General features: G+C 37.5%; 1 protein-coding gene across 1 annotated transcript in view; it reads right to left on the bottom strand.

Moving 5' to 3' along the window:
* ASCC3 (activating signal cointegrator 1 complex subunit 3) overlaps nucleotides 1-24,582 on the bottom strand; it is a 508,554-nt gene that overhangs the window by 85,669 nt on the left and 398,303 nt on the right. Inside the window, exons 25-33 of the mRNA XM_054023229.1 lie at nucleotides 24,180-24,400; nucleotides 21,291-21,376; nucleotides 19,353-19,519; nucleotides 19,089-19,234; nucleotides 18,850-18,970; nucleotides 17,017-17,159; nucleotides 5,634-5,771; nucleotides 5,423-5,543; nucleotides 162-294 (exon numbers count right to left, since the gene is read on the bottom strand). Coding sequence (XP_053879204.1) covers nucleotides 162-294; nucleotides 5,423-5,543; nucleotides 5,634-5,771; nucleotides 17,017-17,159; nucleotides 18,850-18,970; nucleotides 19,089-19,234; nucleotides 19,353-19,519; nucleotides 21,291-21,376; nucleotides 24,180-24,400 — 1,276 coding nt within the window. The remainder of the gene's footprint in view (nucleotides 1-161; nucleotides 295-5,422; nucleotides 5,544-5,633; nucleotides 5,772-17,016; nucleotides 17,160-18,849; nucleotides 18,971-19,088; nucleotides 19,235-19,352; nucleotides 19,520-21,290; nucleotides 21,377-24,179; nucleotides 24,401-24,582) is intronic.

The following is a 24,582-nucleotide window of genomic DNA, read 5'->3' as shown; positions in this document are numbered from 1 at the left end:
AGAAGCAGAATAACATTTATCTAGGGATGCACTAAACACATGGAAGGACTACTGCGTTTAGAGGTCCCAATATTTTGGTGCATCTATGTCCCACTTCACTTTCATCTACTTCACATTTGCTGTATGCACTTTTATCTGTTTTCTTTCCTGTCAAACTTTACCTTGATTCTACTGGAAAAGGTTCATAAAGAAACTTTTTGTAGAAGTCTTTCTTAATATCATGGACTAAAATCACAGCTTTGCCTTGGTCATCAAACTGTGGTCTACCAGCACGTCCCATCATCTGAAGTACATCTACAAAACAGATGATAAATACATTTATTTCGATACAATTTACAGCATAGGATATATTGTTTCTCTATAACCTCATTTACCCTTCCTTGTTTGTTACTCCCACTGGCTAAATCTTGTCTAAAATCAGACTGAAAATTCTTTTTGGCAGGGACTATGTGTTTCTAAGTGTTTGCACTGCACCAACCACAATGCAACCCCAAACCTTACTGGGGCCTCAAATACAAATAATAATTACACATGAAAAATTATGGTAAAGAATAACGAGGAGTCCTTGTGGCACTTTAGAGACTTACAAATTTATTTGGACATAAGCTTTCGTGGGCTAAAACCCACTTCATCAGATGCATCAAAGACCATAATGCATTTGCACAAGAGGGCTCAATTAAGGACTCATGGGCAACCACAGATTTAGCAGCTCCTAATTTTCTAGTGTTTGACTTTGCAAATGCTTTGTTAACATTTTTTTAAATATAATTTTCCAGAGTTGTGGGAACAACTACAGACGTCTATCAATTGAGCTTCATTAGCATGCCAGAATAGGGGAATGGTGCCACATACTGGTCTAAAGGATGCTCAGAGGAGCCTCCCACATAGTGAAGGTCAGTGGCTAGGGTGCTAGCCTGGCATAGGGACATCTGGGTTTAATTCCCTGCTCTGCTGCAGACTCTGTGTGTGACCTGGGCCAAGTCACTTAGCTTCTCTGTGCCTCAGTTACCCATCTGTAAGACAGAGATAAAAGCACTTCCCAACTTCACAGGGGTGTTGTATGGATAAACATATTAAAGATTGTGAAGCTCTATGATATTATGATAATGTATGGGGCCAGGTAAGTACCTGGTAGATCTGTCTCTTCCACTGCCAGGAGGTGATAGCTCCTGCCTCTTGTGGGGCCCCACATGATAGATGGAGTGCTGGGGCTAAATAATAGGTATGGTGGGGAACATTATGGAAGAGAGCCTGGTTTTGTTCTCTCTGTTGCTTCTCCCCTCTCCCCAGGAGTGGAGGGTGTTCTTGCTCCATGTCCAAAGGTGGGGGTGGGGGGCCTATGACAGTGGATCCCTGGTTCTTACAGGTGAGCCCAGTTCAATGATCACTCTCTCTCTGTCCTCATTCTGGAAGTTGGAGGAATACCTGACCCCATGCTGGGAAATAGAACACTAGGGAAATATGCTAGGTTGGTGGGGGAGAAAGAGACGGTCAGGAAAGCCCATTCTGGCTTTCCCCCGCCCCATGCTCCTACTACAGCTGCTCTGGTAGCTCCCCCGCATTGCCAGTGCAGTGTCTTCTTCTACTGCTGGTGCGTTGGCGCTGGCAAGTGGTGGGATTTTTAGAACATTCAGTAGTTTTGTCAGGCTGCCAAAAATGTTCTGAGGAATGCAAGTGAGAGAAGGGACATTGTGATTTTTAACAATTTACAACTCAGCTAGATCTGAATGGAATTTCACAGGAAAAGAAAAGGCATCTTCTATCAGTTGAGGTGTTTCTTCCTGAGGTGTATCAAAGAACTGCAAACAATAGAGATGTTGCTGTTTCTTAAAGAAAAGGTCACAAGAATCCTTCATAATGGAAAGTGTTAGACAACCTAAATACAGGGGTCACAACTAGCTCCCCCTATGATAAGAATTTAAGCAGGTACAGTAACATTCAAATGAAAAGACTCAAATCCCTCCTTAAAATCCATTCTGTTGTGATGTCTATAAAACACACCGTTGGGCTGATACAGATTGGGCTGACAGCCCAGTTGTGACTACTATGAGCATTAAGGTTACCAAATTATACAAACACATCTGTCTTTGTTGTTACCTGGTCCCGCACCCCACCCTGTATGTCTGTTTATCCATTTGTTTGTGTTGCCTTACTAGCTAAGATTGCGAGTTCTCAAGAGCAAGCACTGATTTTGTTTTACTGGTGGTATTACACCACACCCAATAGAGCCTTGAGCTTTGTTTGGGGCCTTTAGCTTGTACCTCAATATGAATAATATAAATGAAACCAGAAAATAGTTTTCAAGCATGAATTACTGTTTACCTTTTAACTTTTTTATATTTTCTGTTCTGTATTCTCTATGAGCTATATAAACAACAACAATAATCTTTATGCAGTTTGTTCATTGTTAAATTAAGACTGATGTTCAACTATAAAATGAAATGGATCCCCAAATGGTATTTATGAATAGATGCCTACAAGGGAGAATGATGAAATATTTCCTGCTATTTGATAGTGCATTAAAATAGTGTACGATAATGCATATGAAATGGATTTACCAAAAGGCATCAGGAAATGATTTTTGCCAATATCCACTGTATAGCTAGACAAACCCAACATTTTCTTTACTGACTATACACTGCTTGGATTAAACTATTGAAATGTCAAAAGCAATCCAACTGGCTGAGTGAATGTCTTGTATCAGAGATTGGCCCACCCCAAAACCTCAGATTTGTACTCTCTCCAACCATGCTTAAATTCAGATGTGAACTTAGGAACTTAGGCTCTGCTATTATTTTCAAACTACTGGCCTATGTGCAAGTAATTGAAGGACCTCATTCTGCCCTGACTTGTACACTAGGCACGAAATTCAGCCCTAGAACAGGCAGGTAATTTTAATGGAAATGAATCAGTTTATACCACATCTGAACTTGTTCTACACTCCTATTAGATTTTAAACAGAAGTTAAACAGGCATACCTAGGGGCAGAACTGAAAGTGAGACGGGGTTGGTCTACACTACAAAGTTTTGCTGGCATAACTATAGCGGCTGGCTAAGAGTGTGAACTCAGCTGACATAGCTGCTGGTGTAGATGCAACTATGCAGACATCAGAGTGCTTTTGTCAGCATACATAATGTAACTGATGGAGGTGGTGTTGCTATGCGGGTAGAAAAAACCTCCTTCTGATAGAATACGCTCAATCTCCTTAAGGGGCTCTGCTGGCAAAGCTATGCCAGCAAAGTCTCTGTGGATATGTCTACAATGCAAAGAAAAAACCCACTGCACCAAATCTCAGAGGAAAAGATCAGCTGACTTGGGCTCACAGGGCTTGGGCTGTGGGGCTAAAAACAGTAGTGCCGCCGTTCAGGCTTGGGCAGGAGCCAATGCTACGAAAGCCTGCAAGGGAAGAGGGTCTTAGAGTCCAGGCTCCAAACTGATCCTGAATATCTACACTGTCATTTTTAGCCCTGCAGCCCAAGCCCCGTGAGCCCAAGTCAATTGACCTGGGCTCTAAGACTCAGTGATGCAGGTTTTTCTTTGCAGTGTAGACAAAACCTGTATTGCAGACAAGACCAGGGACATATGATAATTTGCGTTAAGTGCAAAAAGAACACACTGCTCATCAAACTGCTGATCGGCAAAACTAAAATCCCTTTTCCTCACAACTTTCAAATACCCTGAACACTATTTTATAGAAAGTTAAAACAACAACAAAAAATACCTTTTCAAACCAGACCATGTGAAAGCATTATTAGATCTATTTAAAACTAGCCTTTTCCAATACCATAATTTTCTGTGAAATTACAGACAGCAAAATTAAATCTACAAAAATAGGGGGAAAATGCTACTGTACAGAATGTGACATTTCCCTTGAAAGCTTATTCAAGGATCAACAGACCCACAATACCCAAAGCCTATTCAAGAATCCACACACAATACACTTAAGTGTGCAGCTATACTCTGAAAGGCAAGTCTATAAAAAAAGCATAGTGGGGCTCTGTGTTTATTGTGCCTCACTGATTCCATATTGATTTTGTTCAATTTATTTATTTACTTTTAAAAAAGGGTTTTCTAACTTTCAGTCCTGCAGACTGTCAAATTGGGTTCTTTCCTGCTCATTCTTCATGACCAGTATTAAAGACAAGTATCACTATTCTTACAACTGAGGAGGGGCTAGATGTGTCCTTATCCAGAGACAGTTAGTACTATCGTTAGAGCAGCCAAAGAACGATACAAAGGACTCTCAAAAGTGTTAAGCGTGCTGCGATGGCTATACTCCCAGGTCATGCCAGAACTCAGAAGCAAGAGACTTGGACTGGAAATTGATCCAAAGTTTCCTGAATAAGAGTGTAGGGCATTCACACTAAATTAAGCTCTATGATGGACTAGTTGGATGGGCATCCTCTATAATGTATTGAGTTCCAACTGTGTTCTATCAAAGGGACACTGGTTGGTTAAAAGCAATCAATCTCTAACTATGTTACAAAGAACATTCAGATTCCTAGGAACACACTTTTTCTGGCCAAGCTTCAGACAGTTTAAAATCAAACTATCTTTCTTGAGTGTAACAGATAAAATGAGCCAGGAAACCTGTAATAATTTTAGCTAGTCCTGGCTTAGTACCATTCAAATTAATATTCTCCCTTGTCTGAACTTTTCAAAGTTGTTCCTGTCTTACTTCTCTGGAGTTTTCTAAAATGGTTGCAACACAGTTTATCTAAATTTGGGTGGACTGGAGGCAGACATGAAATAAAATTAGAATTTCTATATCAAAACTGAAGTTAAAATACAGTTTATTCAGCTTTCACTATTTATGCTTTTCTTTACTTTTTAGCTTCATTCAGTTTGGCCAATAAACTTATATTAGTTTTCTTATAGTCAAGATTAGATTGGAATTTCAGAGTCTCATCCATTAAGAGTGCTGCAATGTTTCGACTGCAAACACTTAGTGTAGAGGAATGTATAGTTGTTTAAAAATCTTTTTCTAGTGGATAATAACAAAATAAACTCATGGAAACAATTTACTTTTCACATGTTTTTTTAAGAACTTATTTTATATAATTTATTTGCGGGCCAAATTTGATTTTACAGCGTTCCTTCAAAATGTACTGTACGTGTTCAAACTGTCTTTTGCTTTTAGTTTTTTTTTTTTTTAATGGCCTCTTAGGATGATACCAACTCAGTAGTTTTGCAAGAGAAAGGTTTCCAAAAAAGGAAAAACGAATATATGAAAAACATTGAATAGTTCTCTCATGAGTCACATTTATACAACAAAAATACAACAAATAATCTATTCCAACATGTGTCTATTATAGATTTTTAAAGGTTCAGTTCCTAAAACTATAAATTATTCAAGTTCATATTTGCATATGCTTGAAATGCATTTCAGCAACTAGGTATTTGTAAGATTAACGTGAATACCTGTAATGGGATAATCCACATAACGCCTTGTTTTTCCATCGTAAAATTCTGTTCCCTTAACAATTACTAAATGAGCTGGAAAATTTACACCCCAGGCTAATGTGCTTGTGGCAATAAGAACCTAAAACAGAAAGAAAAATTAATGTAACAAAGAGAACTTTTAAAACTGCATAAAAATCTCATTTTGGTATTACTAAAAACAAAAATTAACCTGGATTTTGCAATTCACAAACAGTTCTTCCACAGTTTTTCTGTCTCTCTCATGTAGCCCAGCATGGTGCATGCCTATTCCAAATGCAAGAGTCAGCTTCAGATTAGAATCTCTTACTGTCACTATAACATCGTTCATCTGCAATAGAGGATGGTTACATGATTTAGAACAGTACTAAATATTCTTCTGAGAAGTTTTTAATATTTTAGGGTTCTTGTTATTAATAAGTTATCTGTTTTCTATCTGCAACCACAATGTGCTATGCATTGTCTATATCCACACAGACACACAGTTCCTGCCCTGCACAGTTTACAGTTTAAAAAAACCAAGCAACACATGAAGGACGGGGGAGAGAAATAATTAAAGTTAATAGAGTTTTATAGCCGTTTTATTAATGTAATATATACATTATCTAATTTTAAAAACAAAATGAATTAATAGTAAGTTCAGGAGCAACCTGGCATTGGGCAATTTGAATGCTGAAAGTATCCTGGTCTGCCTGGTATGTGCCCTGTCTGCCTGGCACAGTTTTCAATTGTAAGTGCCAGTATCAAAAAGACAACTGTTCAAGCTTTGTACTGACGGGTGTAGCTTACTTCCTCTTCCAGAACATTAATTATGATGAAAATAAAACTGGGTCTAACCCAGATTCTAAGTAACCCACTTAGACATGTTCCCTCAACTCAATAAATTATTTACACCATTTATTTAGCTATATTAGCCATTTTCAATTCCAATTCGTATGTTCCTATCCAATCCAATTCAATAATATTTCAAATATGATTTTGTAGTTTATAGTACCAAATCCTACAGTAAATCCATGCACACTGCAACTACTACTTTTCTTTTATTCAACGATTTTGCAATTTTAGAAAAAAAAATCAGGTTTCTCTGGACAGATTTATTGTATACAAATTCATGCTGCTTACTGCTTATGATTCCATTAACTTCTCATGCTAGACTGTGAATCCCTTACTTGCCTAGATGACTAATTACATACTAATTACTTCATTGGGATTACTCCTATTAGTAACAGCTCATCAATATAAGAAAAGGCTTCACGTTCTGGTCCAAAATGCTTATTGATTTGTCTCTAAATATTTGTTCTATTATTTTATTGCTAATGCTATTTATTGTTTCGTGTTGTTTTAATACAATTACAGCCAGTGGCTTTTAAACCCAGTCACTAGTCAATGGTTTCTTGATGACACCGTGAGTACCATCGACAATATTATACCACAAATCATGGTAACATTGTTAATTGTAAACACTAAATGGCACAGCCAGTTAGTGTCTAGCTCTACAAACAAACAAAACAAAGGATCAGTGAAACAATACAATACAAGATTGAGAAAATTAATAACAAATATCTACATAATTTAAAATACTTTACATTAATAATCACTGCTGCAAAGCCTTTCAAATGTTCTGTTTCTGATGCTCAGAACATTAATTTTGTTGAAAACTGTTTTCTGGGATTTATCTTTATTATATTCTTAAGGTAAATAAAAATTATTTGGATATCTAGCAAACACATAAAATGTAGTTCCACAGACTCCTCCTAATGTGATAGAAAACACATCACTTTAAAAAAATAAGTTTTACAAAGGCCTGAGAATAAAAATACACTTTATAGAATATTGATATATTTTACCTACTTAGGCAATCTAGTTTGGGAAGCAGAGCAAAGCATTTCAAATAATTTTAAAGGAGTTTTGGTTGAAGTGTTAGTTACTTTAGCAATGATGGAAGTAATAGAGAATCCAAAATGTACTAAAATATCGTTAACATTTTGGTTCCTAGTACCAATTATCTCATAATAACGATGTGCTTTGGACTGATTTATTTTCTTTTATTAGTCTAATGACATATATTTCATAGTTAATATGAACATTATATTATGATACCATGTTAATACAGAATGTGGGCATCTTTTTCTTCCATGAAGAACAGGGATTAAATTGGCTGATTATAATGTCTACACCTGTTAGCCAAATGGCTAACACACCCAATCAGAATATTTCTTCAGCAATAACAGTTTTACAATATTAGTTATTTTCAGCTGAGAACCTGTGCTATTCCTTTTGGTCATGTACTTCCCAGCATAAAATAGTCCAAATTCACACCGCTGGGAATTTATTCAGAGGAGTTATTCTTCCTTTTTGCAATCTGCGGTGGTTATTTTTTTCTTCTCCTGACTTGTATTACAGCAGTGTCCTGTGGTGATGTTAGTCATACCTGCAAAGCAGTGTAATTTACCACAGGAAAACTAAAGAACCCTTAGCAGGAGAGCTGGCACACGCACTACTATCCTGTCATTCTAGCAGCAGGGAATCCTAGTCACTTCTAGCTGACCCCCTTACTTTTACATAAATCAATACAATAAACAAAACTATTTCTACCCATAGGCACAATTCAGGGCTTAAAATTCTGATGACAATTTATTTTAAAGCAGAACTCCTTTCCGTATGCCTATTTATTGCAAAAGTATTAAATATCTCTACATAATAAGATAAATATTAGGTACATTTAATAATTTTTACTCAGTCAAAAAAAATACACTAACGCCAACATGACATACTGTGAGATGCATCAAAGTTTCTACATCAAATATATAGTAAAATGTAGAGTGAACATAAATGTAATCATCCTTCTTAAAAAGTTTAAAAAAGTAATACATTTCTTCTTAAACTCTGATATAGAAAAAGGAACAATCTAAATACAGCAACATGGCTATAAGACACTGTACATTTTATTGAAATTAGGGTATGTGTATATATACACACATTAACATAAATTAATATTAAACTAATTTAGGGCTAAAACCTGCCCCAACTGAAGTCAAGGGGAATTTTTCTCTGGATTCCAATGAGAGCAAAATTGGGCTCATGCTGGGTAACCTGGGCTAACTTGCATAGATTTTTAAAATATGAACAAAACCCTCCCATTCTTCCCCATACTGTAGCTTGATTAAGAAGCTAGCTGTTAATAAACACCTCTGAAATCTGAACTGGAGTCTGTAATCATTGCAAAATATTAATTAATACCAAAAAAAAAAAAAAAAAAAAAAAAGAAAGGTTATAAATGGCAGAAATAAACTTTTCTCTAAACTCGCTAGATTTTTTTGAAACTAGTAAGTAGTCATTTTCTCTGTGCCTGCACATATGTAAACTGTTGAACCATTTACTTTAAGCTAATAGAACTGTTTTTTATATTTTAAAATTTATTATACTTAAAAAGCTTTTGTAGAAAGATAGGATTCCATTTAAGTAGATACATTACTCTGTGCCTGAAATACATTCCAGTCAGAGTATAATTCAGCAAGTTGATGACAATGCTGGCTCCAAAAGAAAGGAGGAGACCAGATTGGACAAGAATGAGCTAACAGATTGTGCAGCCCAATTCTGTCCCTTTGAGTGTGATATATTGTTTCAAGATGCTAAAAACCCATACTTTCTCAAAGCATATCTGTTGTGCTGGTTTTCCCATTTTCACAGAATCCTCATTATTAGTACTCTGTACTCTTTTCAAAGCACGTCAGACTCAGACCATATGCCACTGAATAATGCTTATCAATTGTCTAAAATGCCCAATAAAAGAAAGATGTGCCAAACAAAAGAATCGTGAAAGTTATGAAGTCTTTTACAAAAATAATTACATATTTCACATCTGCTACAGATGTTAAATGAAATAAAAACATCTCCTTGTTATACCTAAATGTTAATTTTTTATGACACACTTTTGTGTCATAAAAACAACATCTTGTAGAAGGAAGTTAAACTTCAATAACAAAAGAAACATTTAGAGATCATTCTTGATAATTGCTAAAGACACACAATCAAGTTCTCTTTTTATTATTTTGGACCAGGTATTCATATGTGCTGGTATTCCAAAACAGAAACAACCCCTCCTACCCCCCCCAAAACCCCGCCAACAAAACAAAACAAAACAAAACCTCCTCCCCCTCACACCAAAAATCCCTGACAAGATTAACCATGGAAAGTGCTTTCAAGTATATGCATTTACCATAATTGAGATACATTAATAAAATTACACATTTAGCACTAAAATATTTAAAAGGCAGCGATATGCTTGTCCAAGATTTCTCTACCCATTTTATAGCATAACATCACTTCAAAACAATAAGACAGGAGGTTTTTTGTCGTCCTCTGCAGCATGAGGCATGGGTCACTTGCAGGTTTAAATGAGTGTAAATGGTGGATTCTTTGTAACTTGGAGTCCTTAAACCATGATTTGAGGGCTTCAATAACTCAGCCAGCGGTTAGGGGTCTGTCACAGGAGTGGGTGGATGAGGTTCTGGGGCTTGTAATGTGCAGGAGGTGAGACTAGATGATTATGATGGTCCCTTCTGACCTTAAAATCTATGAGTCTATGAGGATAGATTTTTTGATTTAAGGGTGAGAGGTAGAAAAGCCAAATGGCCTTTTCTCTCTCCTATTTTTTTCCATATTATATTATATATATATTGTCCCCCCCCCCAATATACATACACATAATTATCTCACACACGCAATATAAATACAATTATCTCTCACACACAGTTTCTCTCTTTAGGAATACAGAGGTCATTATGGGTCTGATCGAATTCCCATTGAAATCAACAGGAGGAGTCTTTCTACTGACCTACGTGGGAGTTGGATGTGGCCCTGTATGAATATTATTAAAGATCATGACTTACAGAAGGTATGTTTGTGTTTGGGAACTTAGTTGTATCTAGAGGTTTCATAATGAATAATCTTAACAAAATGCAAGACATTAAAATGTGGTTGTAGTTCAAATGGTGTACATTGGTAGTTGGTTTGTTCCCCATTATGTTTAAATATGAGAAGAAATTAAAAAATCTGGCAAGGGGAGGGGAGCAGGATTAAATCCTAGAAAATATTAAATTCACTTTCGTTTGCTGGGTAAGTACTATCTAATTATATCGTAGCTCAATAATAATATGTGCCACTTTCTTAATTAGTTTTAATTTTCTATTTTGTCCATAAGACAAAAACCACTACAAACATCACAGAAAAGGAAAAGAAAAGAAGAGCTAACAAAATTAAGGGATACAAATTGATTCTAATCATTTCTGCTGTATGGAAACAGCAGCACTGCTACACCTCCACAGAGATGAGTACAATTTGGAAGAGGGGGGAAAGGGTTGCTCCCTTCCCCATGCCTTCCCTCCATCCCCCAGGCACTTACCTAACCCCACCTCCTCCTTGGGTAACAATCCATGGTGCCACTAAGTCCTACTGCTGCTGTATATGATAAATTGGGACCTTGAGGTGACAGCATCTCTTTCAAAATCTCAAAGGTGGGTTTGCCTCCTATGAAGTTAAAAGGAGCGAATGGGCCATCAGCTTGAACAATTCACTCCTGGCTGACAGCTACAAACCAGAGCTGTTAGCTAGGCAGTGTATCATCCCATGGCTATCCAAGGAGGGCAGAGTGAGAAGGAGGCTTTGATCTCCCAGTGGGCCATTCTGGCCTACCCCCTCATCACCAACAATTAATAATACCTAGCTCTTACACAGTGTGTTGCAGCCATAGATCCGGAAAACAAATGTGTACTTCTGTCTGCCTCACAAAGATGAAGAACCCGATCCTGACACCGCCTCCACCCCCACCTTCTCCATTCAAAAGAAGCTTGCCAGATTGAGTGCAGCCAATTTCTATGGACCCATTGTTAGGTGAACAGAGGGGCATCAGCCAGTAATGGAGGTGAGGCTCTCACTGCTTCCTGTCCGTGGAACAGGCATGGATTCTCACTGTCTCCCTTGCATTTCAGGCAAGAGAGCCCTGCAACTGGTCAGACTGGTGTGGAGCCAGTTTAAGCAGTCTTATGGGGTTTATTGACTGGCAAATGGAGCCCAGTATTTAGCTCTGATGTAGCAGCACCAATGACATCAGTAAACAAAACTAATCCAGGAGTTTTCTGAGAGTGCTGTTGTATTTTTTAAAGTAAATATTATACAAATAAGATTTTCTATCCAGCTGAAGGCAAAAGAAAACGACTAAAGTCTAGAGTAAATTTTGAAGATGTCAATTGTTTACTTAAATGGGTAGTTTACATTTTCCCCACTTAATACTCTCCTGTTAAATCTCACAAGATACTTCACTTGTACCAACTGCAAATTCATTGAAAATAAGACTATTAGATGGCAAGCAGCTACTACAGAAACAATGGTTTGCAATGCATAAATAGGCTTGGCAGAATTGTAGTATCACATGTCAAAATATACAAAGTAAATATTCTTAAATCAAACTGTAGTAAGTTTTCACGCAGCATTTTTCTTACTTTGCCTACTATAAATTTTGATTATTATTGATGAAATTTTTTTTTGGCAGTTTGTGGGCGTGATGTGAAATTGATATTTACCAACCATTACCAATAAAAATCTAATCCTTCCAAGCCTATGAAAAATTGATAGTCTTTCAGCCAGTGGACAACAATTTCTTTTTTTTATGTAGTCTGTTCTTATAGGTGGACTTGTGAAACACTTGAGGAAGGCTTAGCTAGGCATTTGGCAGTTCTAGCTTTGTTTAATACTCAGAAAAAAGTTATGGCAGTTTGGATAGCATTTTGCCTAATTTCACTAATCTGGGTTTGATTTCAGTCTAAATTTGAAGTTGTCAGAATTCTCAAGTAAAAAAACAAACCCCACAAAAATTGGGTAAAAAAAAAAAAAAGTGCTACAAGATGGATTTGTTTTGCTCCAAGCATTAGTTTTAGACTAACCCAGCATGTCTTTTTACCAGACCAAAACTACAGATTAATCTTGCTCAATTTCAAAAAATATATTTTGATCCAACATTATAAAAAATAAATCACAACAGAGTTTGTTTGTATTTTTGCCCTCATTTAAGAACATCACCAATGTCAAGACACTTTGCAAAACCTTCTTTGTAACATATAACACACAACTCTTGCCTTCTGTGTTTTGGTGGTGAGATGTAAAAATATAGGGCTAGCCCACAGTCATTCACAATATTTATTTACTAAAATTAAAAACAAAACATAGATAAATGGCTATTCTGTGCTCCAAGCACTTACCCCATAAACTAATATGCAAATAAATGTCCAACAGTGAATAGAAGGATAATAAGCTAGACCCAAACTCTGCCAATCTCCCGTCCACCCCTTATTTAAAAGCCAAGGAGATGGCTTTGCACAGCATGCAAAGAAATTTTGGCCCTGATAGGCCAACGGGTCAGGAGCAAGTTTCAAAGTCAAAGATACTTCTTAGATAATCCTTCAACTAGGTCCCTCTTGTTTATGAAAGATGATGTTTTAATGCAAGTGCCTACAGTGACTCCAACTGCACTCAGAGGGAGACTACAAAGGTAATCAGTACCAACCATTTAGGGCCGAAAACATATTCCACTTGTGAGTGAATTTCTTCTTTGTTCTTCTTTCTCTTGTGTAAACTGCAGTTAATCTCACAGCTTCCTCAAAGGGCAGGAAGCTGGCACAAATAGTGCAGGAGCACTGAGCTAAGCCTTTTGTGTTGCTGTCTTGCTCACTGTCTTCTAGTGAAATGGAATTGTTATGCTGGTCTAAAATACAGTTAAGGTTGTAACACAAACCATACAAAAGTTGCAGTTCAGTGAGTTAGTCATCAGCTGCAGAAAAGCAGTATCAAAAGTAGATGTGTTTTAGATATTACTTTATTAGAAGGCAGTTAAGATTCCCATTTCCCATTATATCCAAGGAATGAAACGTAGATGGCACCATCTATCTCGTATTTTCTGCCCAGTACCGGCAGAACCAAATTATTCCCAAATGCAGGAAAATATTTTTCTGTCCAAATTACATTTTGAGCAATTGGTGAAGATTGGCAGAACTTGATTCCAGTGATAATGGCGTGAACTCCAATGTTAGGGGGCTCTCTCATTAGTCATTTACATTTACTGGAGTTTAGGATTAGCAAACCTGACCTTTTGGTAATTTTTGAAATTGTTTTAGCTCAGCTTTAATTTTATTAAATTATTATAGGTGAGGCTGGTAGAACATTCTATAAAGGTTGTCCAACACTTACCAATATAAGACCCCGTGTTCAGTTGCTTATAACGTTGCCAAACTTAAAAAATATGGACTAAAATTTTCCATGCCAGGTGTTTGCCATGCCAGGCTGAAAATTTTTGGAATGTTTCAGCCAACAAGGTTCAACCATCTCAAAGAATAATGTTATTAAAATATACTGTTTTGCCCATGTTAAAAAGTTCTGGCTACATTTTCCTTGAGAAGCTCTAGCACTCCTGCAGTTTGGGCAGTGACTTGCAATTGGAAAGGGAGGGGCCTTTGTGTCAGGGTGGTGCCTTTCGCTGTTCCAGTGAAAATCAGCCCAGATTTGGATGTTGTAAGCCTTTGAAAAAAATCTCATTTTGCACATGCTCACTAGACTGTGGGTAGGTCTACACAGCAAAAGCTGCGCATGGGCAACTCCAGCTAGCTTGAATACAGTGAGGGCAACAGCAGTGAAGACAGAGCAGTGCAGGCAGTACAAGACTGGCATAGATCCTAGGCACCTATTTGGCTTGCTAGCCTATGCTGATGCCTGTGCTGCACTGTCTTCCCTGCTGCTGTTATTCATGCTAGCTAGATTCAAACTAGCTTGGGTACTCTAGCCCATGCACAGCTTTTGCTGAATAGACACATGCTTTGAATTCAGCAGATATAATCTCCAAAGATTTTGTCCTCACTGAGCATGCTCCATCCCTTCACAGCTCCTAAGTCTAAACAGACTGTGCATCTGCCATCACCACAGAGCAACTAACCATGCTCCCAGCTATGCTGGGCCAGGGCAGACTCTGGCACTGGAACTGAGAGTAGGGAGCCCATCCTGTGCTATTAGTGACCTCCCTGGTGGCACCCAAGCAGCATGGAGGAGGAAGCCACCTGACTCTGATATAAACAGGACTAGAGCCAGACTGGGGAAAGATAAAGAAGTAGACTGGGACAAGAAGCCTAGTGGAAGGGAGTGGTGGAAGAGAGAAACTGTGACTAGGAATTTGGAGAGTGGGGGAGACTTGGACTAGTTGGGCAAGAAACTGGGACTGAAAGCTGAGGTGAGAGACAGGCACTGGGAGCCACACTGAGGGAATGGTGGGTAGGGAGAATGACGGGGAGCCAGTTGGCAGGGGAAGGAACACTGAGATCAGATGAAGAGTTGCTGGTGGGGAGACAGGGAACTGGCTGGATAAGGAGACTCAAATAAGAAGCCAAAGAGGGAGGGGAGACAGACTGTGCGAGGAGCCTGGGTCTGGGAGTCACTGGGGAAGGAAAATGGTATGTGTGGGGAACAACTGGTGGCTGGGAGAGGAGGGGACAGCGTTTGGACAAGGAGATGGGAGGAGGGAATCAGGATTGGCTGAGCATGGAGATTGGGACTGGGGATAGAGAGGAGAGAGATGGTGATGGGGGAAGACTAGGACTATCGAGGCAAAGAAACCAGGACTGGGATGAGAAGCCTTAGGAATGGAGACGGGATAGGCCAGGAGAGTGACACCAGGACAAGGAGTTGGGAAGAGGAGCACAGACAGCGACAGGTTGGTGGAATAAGACAGAAGGGGATCAAGCTCGAGTGGAACAAGCACAGGGGTCTGTGCCACCTACAGCACACACTCCTCCATAGTCTGTAAATCAGATTCCTGAATCTCATCATTCCTCTGCTGTCAGCAAATATCTGTGAAACCCACTGGACCAGTGTATGTCTGATCCCCTCTAGTGCAGGTGCACATAGAAGGTGTCAGCCTATTATTGATGATTATCATTTACTCTGTTAGCTCAACTGGCAGAGGTCTGGGTAGTTTACTGAAAGGTTCCAATTCTGCTGATGATGCAGGTGGGTGTCCATATGATGCTGCATGATGAAATTTCTGTTTTTTAAAAACCAGGGAAAGTACACACAAAAATTACATTAAAAGAACATTCAGGTTGCTAGGTCAAGCACCTTAATTTGACCCTCTCCCCAACTGTACATCTGGTAGCTGTGTTAGTCTGTATCAACAAAAACAACAAGGAGTCCTTGTGGCACCTTAGAGACGAACGAATTTATTTGGGCATAAGCTTTCATGGGCTAAAACCCACTTCATCAGATGCATGCAGTGGAAAATACATGATCACATACTATTTTTTTCAGAGGACCCCCCTCAGGGGAGTGAATCAGGTCTATGTACTGAAGGAGGCAGTTGTCTGTAGGACCCTGCCTTGTTTGTTGCAAAAGTTGGCAGATGTGTATTCAATGAAGTAGGGAGGGGATTCAGGGAGAGAATTGTCTCACGGCTAAGGCTGTTGAATGATGTCCTGGAGAATGGGATTCTATCCCTGTCTCTGTCAAAGAGTTCCTATGTGATACTAGGTAAGTCACTAAAATAAAATGTTCACAGGTGGCACAACTAATTGTATGTTACTTATTTTCTGGATGCCCACATTAAGACCCTGGGTCTGATTTGCAGAAGTGCTGAGCACTCACAGATATAACTTAAGTCAATGGGCACTGTGCTTTGAATATAAACAATACTATATAATGCTAAGTACTCTGAAAAATCAGGTCTTAGGCATCTCAAATTGGGCACTCAAAATTAATTTCTCTGCCTCAGTTCCCATATGGGAAATGGGGTTAATACCACTCCTTTGTTTCACATGTGTGTTGTGAAGATAAATTAAATTAATGTTTGCTTGTGAAGCACTTGGATACTATAATAACAAGTGCTATAGACAAGCCCATGAGGAAATTAATAATTCTGTTTTCAGAACAGGATTTGAATAGTGTGCAGTAATTGAGGTGTGGGGCCATTCACTGAACAATGAGGATAAAACAAAATATTGAATGGCTACTCATTAACTGATCATCATCCATCCTGTGCACTGAATGAGGCAGGGGTCCCATGGAACATGTAACTAAGGATAATAATGAAAATTAAAAATAATAATTAAGGCATTGTGTAAATCACTATTTATTTTTTAATTTTTTTTAGAAAATTCACAACCGTGTAAATGGCAAAGTACTGAATTTCACAGAGTTTGCTTTGAATGAATTTCACCAGCAAACTCAATTTCAAGGGTGGCATTAAATTCATATGTATGTACAATGCCTAGCATGATGAGGTCCTGATCTCAACTGTACTACTGCTAACATAAAATAAGTAAAAGTAAAAGAGCTTACAACATAAGGCCCTGATTCTGCAAAGATTTATGCATGTGCTTAACGCTGAAGTGTGTGGTTAAAATTAAGCATATGTGCAACTGTTTTCAAGATTGGGCCTTAAAAAAAACGTCAAGGAAAACTACTGTGTTTTAGGTTTACTTTCCTTTCAAATTGATACTGAAAAAATGAAATGAACACAACTAAGACTCATTATATTTATGTACCTCTCTTTCATCCATTTTCAGCCATTGCTTTGGATCATCCTCAGTAGCCAGGAAAGCAATCAACTCTAGGGCAGTGAGTCTAGTCTGACGTCTGGATGAAACAAACACAAGGACAGGCTTGGCTGGAGAATGGCTCCTAATAGCTGTTAGAAAAGACAAAATTCAGAGCGAATCCATCCATGCTAGATACCAGAATTTCCCAATTCAGCATCTATTGCTAGTAACGGATGGCATTGCAACTAAAAGTGCTGAGGATTTAAATCCATCCTTCACTTACATTTTGTGCCTATGCATTGACAAGAATTCTAAACCAGAAAATAACTATTGCATAGTTGCTACAAAACCTAGCCACAGTGGAGTAAAAGAGCATTAGTTCTGCACTTGAATAACTAGTTTGAATTACTTAAACCAACCATGTTTTTTTTTTAAAAAAACATCTACATTTGACAATTTTCAGATTACTGTACATTTTTATAACCTCAGAAATGGGGATAATAATGGAAATGCTGATACAGCCATGACAATACTCTGTCAAACAAGTTGGAAAAGCAAATCCTCAATAAATCAAATTGCTATAGATCTTCTAATAATATGAGCTACTAGAAGTAAACAAACAGCTTATATGTATAGCTTCAGATACTCTCTCTATGATGTTATACGTATGTTTGAGATGTTTATGTATGATTTATTTTCTATATAATCTTCAGTCTACCAATTAGTACTACACATTCATCCCTAATATATGAAAAACAAGTGCGCTATACTACCCAGCATAACATATTGTCTCTCAATTTGCTGGTAATACTCTCTCTCTCTCTGTGTATGTGTATGCATCTACAGACATCTATGTATATCATTGTAAGATTATATAAATACATAGTATAACTTGTATGTCTTACTATTATAGATGCCAATATATCTATCTTTTTTTTTTAAAAGCTCGACATCTAATGGATTTTTGTTGCTTCAGGAACAGGTGTGGCTGAAAAGCCCAAGACAGATTTATTGTTCATTAGTGTTTTTGTACAATACTCCTGTGGAGGTGTAAATAATATGAACTGCCAAAATTGGTCTCTAGTCCACAATCAATACTTTGCTTCTGTCATAAGGCTAATTAGAGCAGCTAAAAAGTCACCTCACAACTGTCACCTCACAATCAGCAGCAGTTCACATTACAAAATTTATTTTGGAGGTTATTTTTAATTGATATAATAAATATTCCTTATGTAACCAAAACAAAACATGATTCAATAAAATATGAGGGTTTTTCTTAGATCTGTCCTGCCTGACAGCTTTGTTGAGAATAAAAAATTGAGAACAGAAGCATATCTAGACGAATGGAAAGTTCTGAATTTTATGGTTATTGCCTTGAAATTAGAATTATGTGAGGTAAGCTTGACTTGTAACTTTTGTTCACAATTTTTTTTTAAAATCTTACATACAGTGATCTGTAAGAAAATAATCAGATTAATACTGTGAATGGTTTTACTACTTTCTAAATCTCAAATACTTTTACAAAAATGTGATTTTACAGTGCTGAACCCTAAGAGAAAATACATTTTCATTTTAGAACATCTCTCTCTTCATAATCACAAAGTTTACTGATTCTGTTCCAAATATGTTTACATTCCTCTGATGTATGCTGCGTTAACACCATACCTGATGTTTGAAATAAATAGTTTTTGGGTCATCAAGAGAAACAGATTTCCCCTGAACACCCCAAGAAAACATATAGTAGCACATGTTGTAAATGTGTCTCAAATGGCCTATGTAAAAATGATTAGACTCCCCCCCCTTTTTTTTTAACAATGTATGAAATGTCTTGGTTTTTACCTTGAAATGCAGGTTTATTCATACTAGCCATGCGAGGACAGTAATGCTGGCCAGGGAAGCCCTGAATGTGTACCTCCAATGGAACTGGACGTACAGATGGTCGGAAGTTGAACAGACCCATCTAAAGTGAAATATAAACTCTTTTAGCTGAGCCTTAAATTATTTTGGAAATATTACTATGTACAGCACAGATATGTATAAATGTCTACAAATGTCTTCTTCAGAAATTTTCCACATACCTGATTAATATTTAGCCAGTCAGCAAGGTCTCTTGCATTTGCTAATGCTGTGGATAAACCAACTACTCTTACAGGCTTTTCTGTGTGAGATGAGATGAAGTTAGTTCGAGACACAATAACTTCCAGTACTGGGCCTCTCTCATCCCCTGGGTAATAAGAGAAATATCCATTAAAATTTAATAAGTCCAAATGTTTAGAATTCCATACAAGTCTATTGTCAGCACACACTTTCAAATTCAGCAACAATTGATAAACGATGCTTACCTAGCAGATGGATCTCATCTATGATGAGAATGGCAACTTTCTGAACATAGCTCCTGTTTTGCCAACTTCTACTGACCCCATCCCACTTCTCTGGTGTAGTTACAATAAGGTCAGCTTGGGCAATAGCTCTCATATCAGGCGTCACATCCCCTGTCAATTCTACTATCCTGTAATTGAGTGAAATGGTCATTGTGACTGGATAAAACTCAATTTTTAAACCAATGAAGCTTTCTAACATCTTGGGTTAGGTGTCTCCAAATATTAACCCTTAAACAAAATAAAAAATAAAATTGGTGTTCCTGGCTGAATGGTCCTGGCAAACAAAAACAAATTTTAAAAAAAATCTAAGTAAGTATGCCTTTAATCTTCTTCACCTTCTAATTATTTTACTTTTCTTAGCAATATAATAGAGAAAGAAAAGTTTACGTGGATGTCCAAAACTATTCATAACTTTGTAAGACAAAGACTGATGCAAAAAAGATAATAAATGAATATTACTATGGATATTAATTGCAAGTCAAAACAGCCTTTCATAACCTGTATGTTAAGCCCTTCCTATAGATCTTCTAGTGGCTGTGTACTGCCCCGTACAACCTGCCTTGCAGTAATGGCTGTCTGTGAGGGGTTAGGTAGCAGCACCTCTGCTCTCAGTTGTTAGGTTCCATTAGGATTCTGCAGCAGGGACAGTCAAGGTAGTCCTGACAGTCCTTGGCTCTTAAATTCACTCTTTTTTGATGGCTACCATTGAAAATGCCATTTATTTGTTTCTCTATTCCTAACTAAGTTTTGGTCCCCTCCTATTCTTTCTGAAATCCGCCACTCCTTTTCTTTTTCTGCATTTTTGGCACTAGTTTGGAGTCAATTCTTGCTGTTGGGGGTTAGCTTGCCATTTTATTGGTTTGACACCTATCCCATTTCTTCTATGCCAGTTTACTGACTTAGGTCAGGCTAACCTTGAGATAGTTGGTTCTTTTAGACTGAATGTTATCCTTTTATTTTGACATTTTTATGGCAACTTCTTTGCCAGTTCTACTGCCTAATTTCACACTTCCTAAAAATTCCATGTAGTAAAATTTATCTCCCCAAATCAATGTTTATATCATCAGCTACAGGGCTAATTTAACAAAGATAATAATTCCTTGAGATTCAAAAAAAAAAAAAAAAAAAGCTTTTGAAATCATCAGGACAATTAATTTATTCACATACCCCATTCAAAGAAACCACAAAGAAAATATAATGAAATAACTGCCTTTTAGTAAAGGCCAGATTCTGACATATTTACACACAGAGCAGTACCTTCTCCTAAGAGTAGTTCTATTTAAATCCAACAAACTACTTGAGGAGTAAATTATTAATCAGCATGAGTAAAGATCGCAAAATCTGGCCATAAATAATTCACACTTGGAAGTTGTTGATAATTTTAGAAAGGACTAAAACCACGCATATACCCTTTGTATCAGATGGCAATTCTGCACTTCTTGAGTATACCAAACTCCTGATGAAGCCAATGGTAATTATAGGTGCACAAAAAATGCAAGAATGGAAGAAGGCAAGAATGGAAGGTCATACATGGACACTGTTATAGACAGGTTACGCAATTTATAAGAGATCCTGTAAATAAATCTTTGAAGGAAGGCTAATTCTGAACTGCAACTTCAAAAAGACAAAGATAATAGAAAGGGAAACTGAACTTATTTGTTAGCTTGTCCAACTAGAGAAAACAAGGAAAATCGGCAATGTATTCAACTATCTTCCATTTTTGTGTCACCTATTTTTTTTCTACGTAGTGTGTGTTTGCTATGATACATTCAGACTTTTTATGGGGAGCATTGTTACAATTTGAAAGATAAAACATATTTGACTAAATAGCTAGATACAACAAAATATTCAACAGAGTTTCTCCACACTTGCAGTACTGTTCTTCTGGGAGAAACGTACTTTTTACCAAGTTTTTCTTCAATCCTGACTTTCCAGTCTTCAATTCTCTCTCGTACCAGGGCTTTTAAAGGGGCAATGTATACTGCCTGCGAACACACACAAAGCAGAATTAAACAAACAAAAAAAAAAAAGCTGTGTAAAATTTTAATTTACAAAGAATTATTTTCTTTTATGCCTCTAAGGACTTGAATTAACTTATTAAGTATAACTGATTAAGGCATAATTCTTAAAATTACATTTAGTAACTTACAACAGGATTCTAATTAAGATGGATTTAATACTTGCAAAAATTCTTTTGCTCCTTGAGCCAATAACATTAATATATATTAATAAAAAAAAAGTAATTTATAAAACTGTAACACTATCATTACACCTATAAAAAGCAAACAAATGTGTCATTATAAAATGACCTACATAAAGTATTACCATTTATTGCTGAGAACATAAAACCTGAAAACTAAGATTCTGAAATTAATGCACCAAATCCAAACAAAAATAACCAGAATTGCTAGTATAACATCATCTTACATGATTTCCATCTCTTTAATTTTAATCCCTAAAATCGTTTAAAATTAATTTTCAAATTTTCTACTTTTAAAGAACCTCACAAGACTTCCCCAGAGAAGTACTTTCTGTGTGCTGAAGTACATGAGCATAGTTTTTACAGTATTCATTTAAAGATTTAGGGTCAGGTTTTCTAAAGCATGACTATATATTTGAACGTACGAAAACTGATACACATGTACTGAGTGTGTGAAAAGTTCAGCTGCACTTTAGATAATCTGGCCTATAAATTTTGAAGACTGATTTATTAAGCAAGATTTCTTAATATTCCTTTAATAGCTGCTTATAGTGCTATGAAGGTCCAATATGATAAACCAGGGATCGGCAAGCTTTGGCACCGAGCCTGCCAGGGTAAGCACCCTGGAGGGCTGGGCCAGTTTGTTTACCTGCTGCATCCGCAGGTTTGGCCGAATGCGACTCCCACTGGCTGCGGTTCGCTGTTCCAGGCCAATAGGGGCTGCGAGAAGCAGCGTGGGATGAGGGATGTGCTGGCTGCCGCTTCCCGCAGCCCCCATTGGCCTGGAGTGGCCAGGTGCTTACCCTGGCGGGCCGCGGGCCAAAGGTTGCCGATCCCTGTGATAAACTATGGATGCACTCAAGTCTTATATTTTATCAGTATTTTACAATTCTCTCTTTGTCTGCTTCAACTATTACTAACAAGTTTACACATACAGGTTGAGATTTCCAAAGCAAATTTCAGTGGGAGTTTTGTGACTAAATCATCTAATTGACTTTCATAGAATCATAAGACTAGAAGGGACCTCAAGAGGTCTTCTAGTCCAGTCCCCCGAACTCAAGGCAGGACTTAGTATTATCTAGGCCATCCCTGACAGGTGTTTGTCTGACCTGCTCTTAAAAACCTCCAATGATGGAGATTCCACAACCTCCCTAGGCAATTTATTCCAGTGCTTAACCACTCTGACAGGAAGTTTTTCCTAATATCCAACTTAAATCTCCCTTGCTGCAATTTAAGCCCATTGTTCCTATTCTCAGAAGTTAACAAAAACAATTTTTCTCACTCCTTGTAACAACCTTTTATGTACTTGAAAACAGTGATGTCCCCCGTCAGTTTTCTCTTATCTAAACTAAACAAACCATTTTTTTTCAATCTTTCCTCATAGGTCATGTTTTCTAGACCTTTAATCATTTTTGTGTTTCTCTCTGTTGGACTTTCTCCAATTTGTCCACTTCTTCCACGAAATGTGGCATCGAGAACTGGACACAATGCTCCAGTTGAGGCCCAATCAGTGTGGAGTAGAGTGGAAGAATTACTTCTCCTGTCTTGCTTACAACACTCCTGCTAATACATCCCAGAAAGATGTTTGCTTTTTTTGAAACAGCATTATGCTGTTCACTCATATTTAGCTTGTGATCCACTATGGCCCCCAGATCCCTTTTCTGCAGTACTCCTTACTATGCAGTCATTTCCCATTTTGTATGCGTGCAACTGATTGTTCCTTCTTAAGTGGAGTACTTTGCATTTCTTCTTATTGAATTTCATCCTATTTACTTCAGATCATTTCTCCAGTTTGTACACATAATTTTGAATATTAATCTTATCCTCCAAAGCACTTGCAACCCTTCCCAGCTTGGTATTGTCCGCAAACTTTATAAGTGTACTCTCTATGCAATTATCTAAATCACTGATGAAGATATTGAACAAAACCGGACAAAGGACTAATCCCTGTGGGACTCCACTTGATACACCCTTCCAACTTGACTGTGAACCACTGATAACTGTCTCTGGGAATGGTTTTCCAACCAGTTATGCACCCACCTTCCAGGAGCTCCATCTTAAAAAATTTCAGCCAGAGAACCCAACTTTCCAACTTTGATGCCTAAGACACTATGGTCAAGTCCACGTCTGGGTGCACAAATTGGGACCTCCACCCCTAGTTTATGCATGAGAGGTGAATTTCACATATAAAGCCAAGTGCATTTGATTGTTAAGCACTGAAGCTCACATATTCTAAGAAGAACTGAAAATCAGATTGAAAAGACAGAGAATCAGCTTGAATTACCGCTTTTGAAACTCATCTGTTCATATAAGGAGGAGATCTGGCCAGCTATCCTCACTTGGAAGGATGTGGTAGTTGGGAAGCAAGACTTTGCTGATGGAAGGAGATGAAAGGATATATAAAGAGCCACTAAGAAATTCATCATGGATGCAGAGGACTCCCCAGAAAAAGAATCTCAATATGCATTTAAAGCATGGTAGAATATGCTTATTTATATAGCAGAGCAATACTCCTCATTTTTGTAAAGTTTTGGATTGCTGAAAGAAGTATACAGACATTGCATATTTCTAGTAAACATTTCACAAACCTTAGATGTGGGATACTTGTTGAAAATTCTGAAGATGGCTAACTCAGCTGCGACAGTCTTTCCAGAGCCTGTGGGGGCTCCAAGAAGAACATTACAGTCTGTATGATACAGCGTATGAAATATCTGCGTCTGGATAGGGTTGAAATGGGTGAATTTGTAGAGGGCTTCATACTCTCGATATCCCAAAGCTGTGATAGGCAAAGGCTGAAGATCCAATAGTTCTAAAATTATGGAGTAATCATTAGTACATATCAAAATATGCAGCCTTATAAAATATTGTATTATAAGACTAAAGTAATCAGATGTTGGTTAGGTATGAACTTGTGCTTTGATGGGAAAACTTATTTTTGAACTATTTATAGTTAATTTCTTACATTATATGGAGCTCTAATTTGGGATCATG

Source organism: Malaclemys terrapin, chromosome 3 (assembly GCF_027887155.1).
Source record: "Malaclemys terrapin pileata isolate rMalTer1 chromosome 3, rMalTer1.hap1, whole genome shotgun sequence".
NCBI lineage: Eukaryota > Metazoa > Chordata > Testudines > Emydidae > Malaclemys > Malaclemys terrapin.
This window is presented reverse-complemented; position numbering and strand designations above follow the sequence as displayed.